The sequence below is a fragment of the Acanthisitta chloris genome, unplaced genomic scaffold (genome assembly GCF_000695815.1).
Source record: "Acanthisitta chloris isolate BGI_N310 unplaced genomic scaffold, ASM69581v1 scaffold16286, whole genome shotgun sequence".
Lineage (NCBI taxonomy): Eukaryota > Metazoa > Chordata > Aves > Passeriformes > Acanthisittidae > Acanthisitta > Acanthisitta chloris.
Window position 1 is genome coordinate 14,132 of NW_008678850.1, and position 10,608 is coordinate 24,739.

Sequence of the window (10,608 nt, forward strand, 5' to 3'; positions counted from 1 at the left end):
AGACCTCAGTTCAATTTCCAGATAAAGGTGATTTCACTGATCTGTAGCCTACTAAGAGATTCGAAGGAATTCAGATTCCAAACATGATTTCCAAAGCTAAAACCACAGAGAACCTCAGTCTTAATACAGCTGACTACACTTTTGTTTGCAGCATGGTCTGTTTTTGAAACACAATGTGTTTAAAGGAGAGATTATCTTTGTGTCCTGACAGCACAGCCACAGTTAGCCCATGCACATGAAGAAGATAACGTGACATTGAACAAAACACACTATCTTCTTCATAAAGCTAGCAGACCAGACAACAGCCTTAAATTTGTTTCAAGATGTTTACAGTGAAAAAAGCTTTTTGAGTACCCTGAGTGCAATCTTCATGTTTATAGTGCTGTTTGGGCCAGAGTTGCTCAGGTGGAACCGCTGATGCATAGTTAAATCTTCACTTTCTAGCAACTGGCTCAGAGGCAGCTTGAAGTTCCCCAAGGAACACTGGTGCTGTTCATCCCTCACCTGAAGGAACACAAAAGCTAAGTCATTTTGGATCATCTGCTTTATAAGAATTCAGGAAAAGAAGTTAGATTTTTCTTTAAAAACATAAAAAAATCAAATCCAAACAATACTGAATGTAGTTTGTTCTTGAACCAAATGTCCCTGATTTTAAGATTACTTTTCACTGAAAAAGGTAAATCAAATAATGCCTAGTTTCTTCAATCCTTGCAAAAGCAAGACAGAAAACTAACCACCACATCTACACCTACCTGACCCAGGATCAAAATAACAACATCATGTCCAAACTGTGTGAAAATGAATTCCCACAACTGCTAGAGCAAGAGTAGCCAAGCCCTCATTTACACTTCAGTCTTTGTGAACTGTGTAAATGACATGCCATCAGTGCAAAGGGATATAGCATTTGGATAAAGCAAATACTTCCTTGGTATGAGAGAGGAAACAAATCAGCCATATATAACAGCAATTTCTAATAGCAATTAAGACTACTAGTTCAAAACAGGTACCTGTAATTTACAGCCATTAACTATGTTCTTCTTCCTTTTAGCAGTATATGAAATAAACATTTCATAGCCTGATCTTAAAAAACCCACTAAGCATAACTTTAATGGTGTTCACAATTGATCCAGTCTCATTTCATAACAGCCTTTAATGTCTGAACGTTACTACTGCAATGTCTTAGGAAAGAAATGTCCCTAAAGAGAGCGAGACAACATACCTCAACTTCAAGATCTTGTCTTTTGGGATTGTGTACAAAGAAAGTAAAATTTTCCTCCCATACTGGTTCATTGGTCTTGTATCGAATCTAAAGTCAGAGCACAGGAAGCACAGAAATTACAAAACTGATAAAGCTGGTGGCAAGAATCGAGTACATTTCATTTTGGCATTTCCTTCAGCATGTCCAGACAAGGACAGCAAGGCTGATGAGTGATCTACAGCAATGTCTTAAGAGGAACTGCTGAGGGATTTGGATTTGTTCAGTCTAGAGAAGAGGCAGCTCAGGGGAGACCTCACTGACCTCTACAACTACCTGCAAGGAGGCTGTAGTCAGGTGAGGCTGGTCTTTTCTGCCATGTCTACAGGGAGAGGACAAGAGGAAATGGCCTTAAGCTGAGACAGGGGAGATTCAGATTAGATATATCACACTTAAAATTACACAGACAACATGTAGTAGAATATGCTTTGCATTAATGTTGCTGTGCATAAACCTCCTGCTATAGAACCTCTACTTCACACCAGCCCATGAATGAATGCAAGATCTTCAGACTAGCACATTCTCTCTTCTCATACTTCTCTGTAAGTGCTTAAGTAACTCAGCAGAACTCCTAGAAACTGGAATTTTTCCTTCTTAGGTCCAATTAGCTATGTGGAAGATTTCACTGCCACATACCACTATTTCCAGCAGCCCATTAATAGGGGGTGAGGCAGAGAAGGAGAGAGAAATAAGTGCTCATTAAAAAAAAGCTATCTCCAGAAGCAAAAAACTTGGATTTCTATCTCCATTCTCTAGTAGATATCAAAATTAAGACTGTATATAAGATCTGGTTTAGGCTTTATGACAACTTTTGACAGGGCACGAAGAAGCTAAATTAGATGTTCTCTCCTTCTGGCTCACTGACACTTCTACATAAAACCAAAATAAATCACACCCATATCATGTTATCTACCTGTCTAGGAATCACTTTGCTGTTGCTATTTTATTTTAATGAGCTGTCTAAATGCAAAGAAGTTAGTTATGGACCAGACTACAGGTATGCCAAATGCCTTGGGTCAGAACCAGAGGGCTCACCATCAAGATCCATCTCATGACTGGCATCTGTCACAGACTGTCTGATGAGAAATGAGAGAGAGGTGACACCTTCTTTGGACAACTCAAAGCTGTCTCAGGTCTGCAGTACAAGGTTCTCACTGAGAGCTTCAACTGCTCTGATGTTTTCTGGAAAGCAGCACTGTGGAAGGACCTTTACATATGTCTAGAAATCCAATCTCTACTCCACAGAGTTTCAGTTGAGTGAGCACCCATTCAGTCCTTGGCTGCTTGTTGGCACCTTCAGTTCAGGTGGTGACTTAGTGCACTGTATATGTTCAATGGCTTGATAGCCAAATTCCAAGCCCACAAGAGTCACCAAATGTTTGTAACAGAGTATGAAGAGCAGGAACTTACCTTACTTTCCTGTGCCTTGTGCCCAACTGACAGCAGAACAAGTGGGTTGGGATTGCTGTTTAATTTCTTTCCTGACTGATAAAGAAAAAGCAAAAACTTTGCCTTCAGAATAAAGCAAAACCTCCCTCCTCTGAAACCTAATGTTTGCATCTTAAAAATACAAATCATATGCATTCTATGATATGCTTATTGTTCTCAGTATCCCATTCACCCAGCCTGAATGGCAGACTGGCTACTAACTGCTGAACACAGCAGGAAAACATCCAACTGCCCTAAAGATGCTGAAGCCAAACACTACAAACAAGCAGGAGCTTTAGACTCTGTTCCATTTTCTTTGATTGAAACTGGTAAGATGCAAATTCTTATCTTTTAATGAGCATTACAGCTAATGAAGCATAATTAAAACTGCAAAATGGATATTGCATGCAGATGGGAGAGAGGAAGAAAACACAAACTCAGGAAGTTTACTTTATATACACTGCTGTGGTACTATTACATTGGATGTGGTATGAGAACACTGAGATTCCCTCCTTTCCAGTTTGGGGAGAAAAAAGATGCACTATAATGTACCTGAGGGATATTTCTACAGTTTACCAAATACTCATTATTAGAGAATCAACCATCTGCCATATCTGAGCCTTGCTCACCAGCTGCATAGCATTACATCAAACTGTGAAAATAAACACCAGTTTAGAAACAAATGATATATGCAAAGGAACGTTTCCAACGACATCTTTCTTTCACAAGATTTCAATTTAACCTAACAAAAAATTAAGTCAGAAAGAAAACTTAGACATGAAAGTTAATCATCTCAAGCAGGTGTTAATGCAGTGTAAAAGGCCGAAAAAAAATGTAGGAGACATGGTTAATGATATACTTTGAGTCCTGCCCTGTAGGAAATTGTACAGATCAGGTATGTCAACACAAAGGTCGTTAAAATTTCGTTAATGCATGTAAGGTCACAATTACAACCAAGTGATTTTCATATGTTATATTTTTAAATTAAGAAAGTGCATAGTTTAGTTGTTTCTCGGATCTGAACTTACATCTTGGACATCATACTCCACTAATCTTACTCAGCTTTAATGTGCCATACTGTTTCTAACCATACTTTCCTTTGGAAATAAAGCTGCTAAGAAAGCACTCCTTTCTTGGATGAATGCTGCAGTTGTTTGGTTTTTTTTTTCTATTTCTAACATACAAATATTTAGCTCTCAAAGAAAACAGAATACAAAGATTTACAAAACAGAAAGTCAGGTTACACTGCAACTGATGCTGTTTTAAAATGATAGGTGACATATGTTTTATTTTGTCCATAAAAAGGTACTCGAAACTCTCTTTTCTTCATATAATGATCTCAACAAAAAGATCCTGTTGCTTATGCTGATATGTAAATAAAAATCGTTTTAACTCAGGCTAAATAGGTAGTAATATGTCCACATAATCATCTCTAACAGCTGCTACTGGCAGATTTGCTGGTGACAGCCTGTTAGAGACTGTCCCTTGTCCAAGTTCCTCCAGCTGAGAATTTGGCTTACACTTTCCAAGTCTGCCTATCAAAAAACTGGGCTAAATTTGTTTAGTGTTTGTGTAAAAGATGCAAAATCTTCTAAAAACACTTAGCAGGAACCAGGTTATTTCAAAACAGAGTTGACTGAAGTATCACTCGGTATGTAAAAGATGTCTTAGCTTTCATGTCAGCTTTATTCTGTGCTTACTACTACAAATTAGTTCTCAACATTACTTTCCCCCCAGTCTTCTAAAGCTGTCAGTGCTCCACCAAGCTGATCTAAAGTTCAAATTACCACAAACCACAGTATTTAACCAGTGTCTTGACAGCTTCTTGAAGTCAAAGTAAAATGGAATTGCACTAAATATGTATCTGGCAACAGAAATTCTATCAAGTGTTTGAAGAGAAGTGTTGCAAGCATTTGTGCATTTCCAATTACTTTTGTGACCTTAAATGGACAACTAGATTAGCTTTACCTTTAGGGCTTTCTGAACAGCAGCCTTCTTCAAGCCATCAGGGTTAAATTCTAATGGATTATTCTTTTAAGTCAGGAGAGAATGAACATAGGAAGGGTTAATGAAGCAATTTCATGAGGTTAATTAATTATGACATGACAACATAGGATGAAGCAGGGGAAAAAAAAAAAAAACAACACAAAAACCCCAACATCTTTCAAACAAAACAATGATGACCACCACCACCACAACAAAGCCTGACAAAAGTTTTTTTTTTTCCTCTTGTCCTCTGAATGTTTGTATTCTGCTTTAAAACTTACATACCTACTTTCAGTCTGCTTCTATTTCCCTTATCATTTTTTTCAGCATAATAAATTTCACAAAATAGGTTTTACTGAATGCCTGATGCCCTATGAACTGCCTTCTGAGTGAAACTTTATTAAAATCTGGTTAAGCATGTTTTCACAACATAGAAGCTTCTCTAATGCTCAGTCAGTTAATTATGTTAAGGAGTCCTTTTATGAGAGAAATTACAACATCTAAAGTATTGATAGGATCATAGAATCATTATCAGTCAAATGAGCCTCTTCAGAAAAATGATGCAAACACTGCATGCTAATTAGAATGAAGGTCTAACTGCTTTACTCAGCTGAACGAAGACACACAAATACATTAAGAATTCCATCTGATTTAGCAGGGCAAACCCTCTGACTGCTTATTAAATAAGCAAATTTTAAAATTTTTTTTTTGACAATTAATATATTGTCCTTTAAGTGACATACAAAGTCCAATAATATTACAGAAAATGTGCAGTTAACTCATAAGGAATCGTTTCAGGAAGCAAGATTTTGAAATAAAACAGACCTCAAGTTAGCATACTTCTGGCTGGCTCTTTCCTTTAAGCACACATTTTTGTTTCAAGGGAGGATTCAGCTTAAGAAGCTGTTGTGTGTGGCAATAAAAACATTGCATCATGGCCTTTTGAAACAAGCTGGTTTAGGAACAGGAACTGATACTATTAAGGCTCTGCCAAAAGAAATGTATTCTTGACATTAAAGTCCAAAGACTAAAATTTGAAGAGAAGTTTAATCTTTATGCAGAAATACTTTTTAACATTTTTTAGTGGGATGTCAGATCCTCAGTATATCTGACAAGATTCCTGGCATTCTGCTTGTAAATGTCTATGAGCATACAATATGATTAAACTGGAGACAATCAGAAATAAGTCTTGGCTGGTTTTGTGGGATTTTTTTCTTAAATATTATTTTTCTTTAAAACTAAGGAATCATCTGCAGCTATTTATAGGGTACATTAGGAACTTCATATCATACTTCATGAACTTCAAAGACAGAGACTGCACACTCTCCCAAGACATGTGAAACCTAATGTTTACCTATTTTTCATTCAAAAAATTCTTTAACATCCAACATGTATGTTCTTTGCTGGAGTTTAAGCACTTCAGACAACTGCCTTCATCCCACATTTACAAGGATGCAATGACTGTCCTCTACAGATAAGGACCTTATTTTATTCAGATGGTACCTGCAACTCTTCAAGATAATTTTGAATCTTAAAGTGCCTCTCAATTTACTGGTCATTTTTTCTTTACATTTGCACCTGCATATTCCATACACATCTTTTTTTCCCCCCTATATTATTATTTCAAAGAATTTAAAAAGTCAAAACCAAACCTATGTGATGAATTATAAAAGCATGCAACCAATGACTGCTGGATATTGAATATGTGTCAATTCCTCTGGAATCACAGCAGGGATAGGCCAAGAGGGATATCAGCTGGGGCAAATATGTTTAAGCCAGACTTCAGGTTTCACAGGAAGGAGCTGCAGGTCCATGAGGATGGTGACTGAAAGGCTGGGAGGGAAGAGACTAGGAGAAGAAAAGGGAGTATTCAATATAAAAAGCCAAACAAGGTCTTGCCTTGGGTAACAAAATCGTTTTGCTATGGTTTGGAGTGTCTCTGCAGTTACAGGAGAAGGGGATGGGTATCCAAGAACTATTCTGATAACTAACACGGTGGAATTCTGTAACAGCCAGTGACATTTGCAATAAACCCTATTAACAAACCCATTAATTATACAACTAACATACTGGTTTGTTGTTAAACCAGCTTACTCATTACTTCTGTTGACTAAGTGTTGCTTGGGGCTAAAATGGAGCTTTAGAAGTTTCTCAATCTGTGAGTGCATCCTCAACTGATAACCAGAAGACAAACACTGACCTGTGAGCACTCATTTAAAATATGGATAATTTATATGTTATGGAGACACTGAAATTTTAGTGGACTAAGAATTATCATAAAAGCAATGTTACTTTCAGAAATTATACTAAGGGCACTATTCATACTCCTGGTCCAGCCATGACCCTCATCCTCCTGCTGTCTGCAGGACCAGCCCCTGTGCAGCTGCAGAACGAGGCAGTTCCCAGAGCTGCTGAGGGAAATCCACGTGGGGTTCTTAAAAAGGTTTCCCTCTGACTCACTTCAGGGATTTGGAAAGTTATGCCCAGTTTCTAAATGGATGCTGCTCTGTGTAGATGACATCGTCATTCAGAAATCCTAAAATCAACAAAAAATATCAGGGCCGCACCCTTAATGAAGGATTTTGATTTTTTTCTAAGAAAATATTATTTTTAAGATGTATCTTAATATAAGTATTTGTATAACAAAAAGAATCAGCAACTATTTATCAGTTTTATCACCAAGCTGACTGAACCATACCTTATGAATTGCATTTCTTACTCATTACATTTTAACAAGATTTGAAAATGGATGCAACTTTTTGGATACTAAAAAACTAACTTCCAGATGGAAACTAACTGAAAGGACCCCAGGAAAGGGTTTTGCTGGGATTTGGAGGGGAGCAGGGTGCAGGGACAAGGTGTTTTCAAATCAAGGATTATGATGTAGGCAGCCAGCAACAAATTTACCTGCACAATCTCCAAAGGCACATCCACCTCTGTGGCAAAGGAGTTTTATACTGAACAGATTCTCAGTCTTTTTTGAAGATAACAAGGTTGTGTTTACAGATTTAAGTGTAAGATATTCAGAGGCTCATCAGTTTGTAATAATTTCTTAACATGAAATTCAAGCAAAAAATAATAATTGGTGGTTCACCCTAGCCTGAATTTTTCTGACTACTGACTAGTTTGAAAACAAGAAATTTGCAAAACAAGAGCATCATGGAGTGAAATAGGATTTACAAGGGAATTAATAGTTTGGGGAGCAGAAAAAACTACACCCATTTTTAAAGCAATACTTGAACCAGTGTGGAGAGGTTACAAGTTCTTACAAACATTGAGTGCATCACCTTTTAAAGAAACTACAGGGATGTTGGTTGCAATATTTATTAGTTTAATTTCTTTGCAATAAAAGCCAACAACTCCCCAGCACACAGTGTGCTGGTACAGTATGCATTTTATTTCTCAATGAATCAGCAATTTAAGTTAAATGTAAGAGCTTTTACAACAAACTTATCTTGGGTTTTTATCGTAAGAGCTCAATTACTTACCCAATGATATGCTGATCAATGCAATTTAAGTAGCCTTTAAAATGCAATAAAAATAGCACAAAAACAATGCACACTTGTTGAAACCATGCAGCAAAACAAATTGCATGCTCTCATTCCACTAGAGTGAGTGGCTTTAGTAGCACTAATCCACACTCTGGCAGAGAAAAGGAACAATACAAATAATACCAGAGAACTCACAAATAGTGCTCTATAGAGTGAGGTAGTGTTTTCACAAAAGACTAGTCCCGATGCTCTCCTCTCTTTTAAGTATCCACACCCAAAGTTTCCCTCGTAGATACTCTTAGGAAGATGGAAATGGAAGGAGAAAGCAGAGTGATGGGATTGTGGCAGAATGAATGCAAAAGCAGCTTTACTACACAAAGAAGTTAAGGAAAACAGTCAAAGGATTCCAGAGAGAACAGCAGATAACAAAAAAAAGCAAATATTTGTCATTACAAATAGTTTCATCTGTTAAATGACTTTCTGTAGCACAGCACAGTGAAATGCTTTTTGAACTCTATTTTTGAAATTATTCAAATAAATGAACCCAATTTCCAAGTTCACTCTTGGTGGTTCAGATTTACATGGCAGATCCACCTAAGCAAACCTGGAGACCAGCCTTCTCCACTGATTCTGTTTCTTTTTCAGATAAATCATTCCAGTGTCTCAGAAACTCACAACTATGATGGACCTGTGCCAAAGAAATTCTTGTGTTGGGGTTTACCCACTGTAATTCAAACAAACCAAGGCTGAAGACATGATCTAAAATGCACCAGTGATAAGCATTAACTTAAGGCAATTTTGATTGTAATAAAAAGTACTTACTCATTTAGAAAACGTTTCAGCTAGAACATGAAAGTTGTGCACAAAAGTCTACCAAACTACTGATGAGGGTCAGTGTCATTTTAACCCTTCAGACTCCTTGAATTTTCACCAGAAATACAAACAATCCAAGAGACCTATAATTTGCTATTGCTCTACCCAACCTCTATCCCTGAGGATGAACAAAACATGACAAGCCAGCAGACTTTTGTGTTTGGTTTTGTAAATGTTGTTCCATATTAGAATCTTAAAGATATAATAAAGCTGTATTTACTAGACTTCACTGCAGTTTATGTAGCAGCTCCAGGACATACATTCTCCTTACAAGAATTTTTTCAGTTCTCCCACATGAAGAAGTCTTCCCATGAGCTTTCCCTCACCTAACTGTGAAGTCTTTCTGTATCTCGTTTTGAAAAACTTTAATGCAGTATCATATTATTTTATTGCTGTAAAGATGGAATTTTCAAGTGTTGCATGTTACTTTCTACTACACTCTTAAAATCCTGAAAAGAAAATGACTTGAAGCTAAATATTGACTCGTTTGTAGCAACTGCTTTTCTGGGCTGGTAGAGCAAGAAAAAAATCAAAGGGTTAAACAGGTCTCACACTATGCCCAGCATTGTCATCCCACCCAGGCCATCTTGTACTCTAGACAAAACATCAGACACAGCAGCAATAAGAAATTTGGAATCCTGTTCCCAAATTTCCTAACTGCTCAGCTTTGTGCAATGAATTTCCCCTTTCTGAGCTCTGGAGGTCAGAGATCTACTGAGCAGAAGTACTGAGTAAGATCTCAAAATCAAAGTACTGTCCCCAAAAGTAGGCAGAACTCACGACTTGCAAACTAACCTTTTTGAAGGAGGGAGACAATGTTAGAAAATGTTTGTTTAAAACAGGAAGGGAAAAAATTTCACTTATGACAAAGCCTGTGAGTACTTGCTGGAGAAGCTTATCTAATATAGAGAAGACTGGAAACTGGATGGGAGAGTGTTAAACCATCTATTTTAAGTAAGAGGCTTTAGAGTATTTTAACAAGTAAATTTGCAAATGTGTCAGTAAAATTCAGTAACTGAACAAGAAAATACAGAAATTGGTTCAATTTAAACCAGAGCAGATGGCAGGCAGACTTTTTCAGTGTGCTGTATTATTCTGGAATTGATGCTAAGCACACCATAACTCTATTCTATTACTGCTTACTCCATACTGGTGTAATTCTCTGCATTTTCTGCTGAATTACAGAGGTCTCCTAAATTCAGTACAGTGATGTTAAAGAGATAATGCAGGGATCTATTCCAAATGTCTTCTTAGCTTTTCAAATTGCCTAGAAATACTAATTCCAACCTCTGCTCTATACAGCCTGGAACAGACATGAAGTCACTAGTCGGTGATGTAAATTATTTGGATTATTGTGTCATTTGCAATCACACTGATGTTGCATTTTAACTTAAATTTAAGCAGACAAATTTACAAAATGAATCCAAAAAGAAATCTGAGGCTTGAAAACTTTATTCTCTGATTAGTATTTTAACCATCACTTCCAGAACTTTGCATCTAATAGCAATGCTGAAAACCAAAAACCTCAGTGTTCAGCTTCATGTATCTATTTATGATAGGGTTTAACTTTATTCC

General features: G+C 37.0%; 1 protein-coding gene across 1 annotated transcript in view; it reads right to left on the reverse strand.

The window, feature by feature from the left end:
• ESYT2 (extended synaptotagmin-like protein 2) overlaps positions 1-10,608 on the reverse strand; it is a gene marked incomplete at both ends in the record, with an annotated part of 26,733 nt that overhangs the window by 6,362 nt on the left and 9,763 nt on the right. Inside the window, 4 exons of the mRNA XM_009077072.1 lie at positions 355-504; positions 1,220-1,306; positions 2,666-2,740; positions 4,652-4,714. Of these exons, the coding sequence (XP_009075320.1) occupies positions 355-504; positions 1,220-1,306; positions 2,666-2,740; positions 4,652-4,714 (375 nt within the window). The remainder of the gene's footprint in view (positions 1-354; positions 505-1,219; positions 1,307-2,665; positions 2,741-4,651; positions 4,715-10,608) is intronic.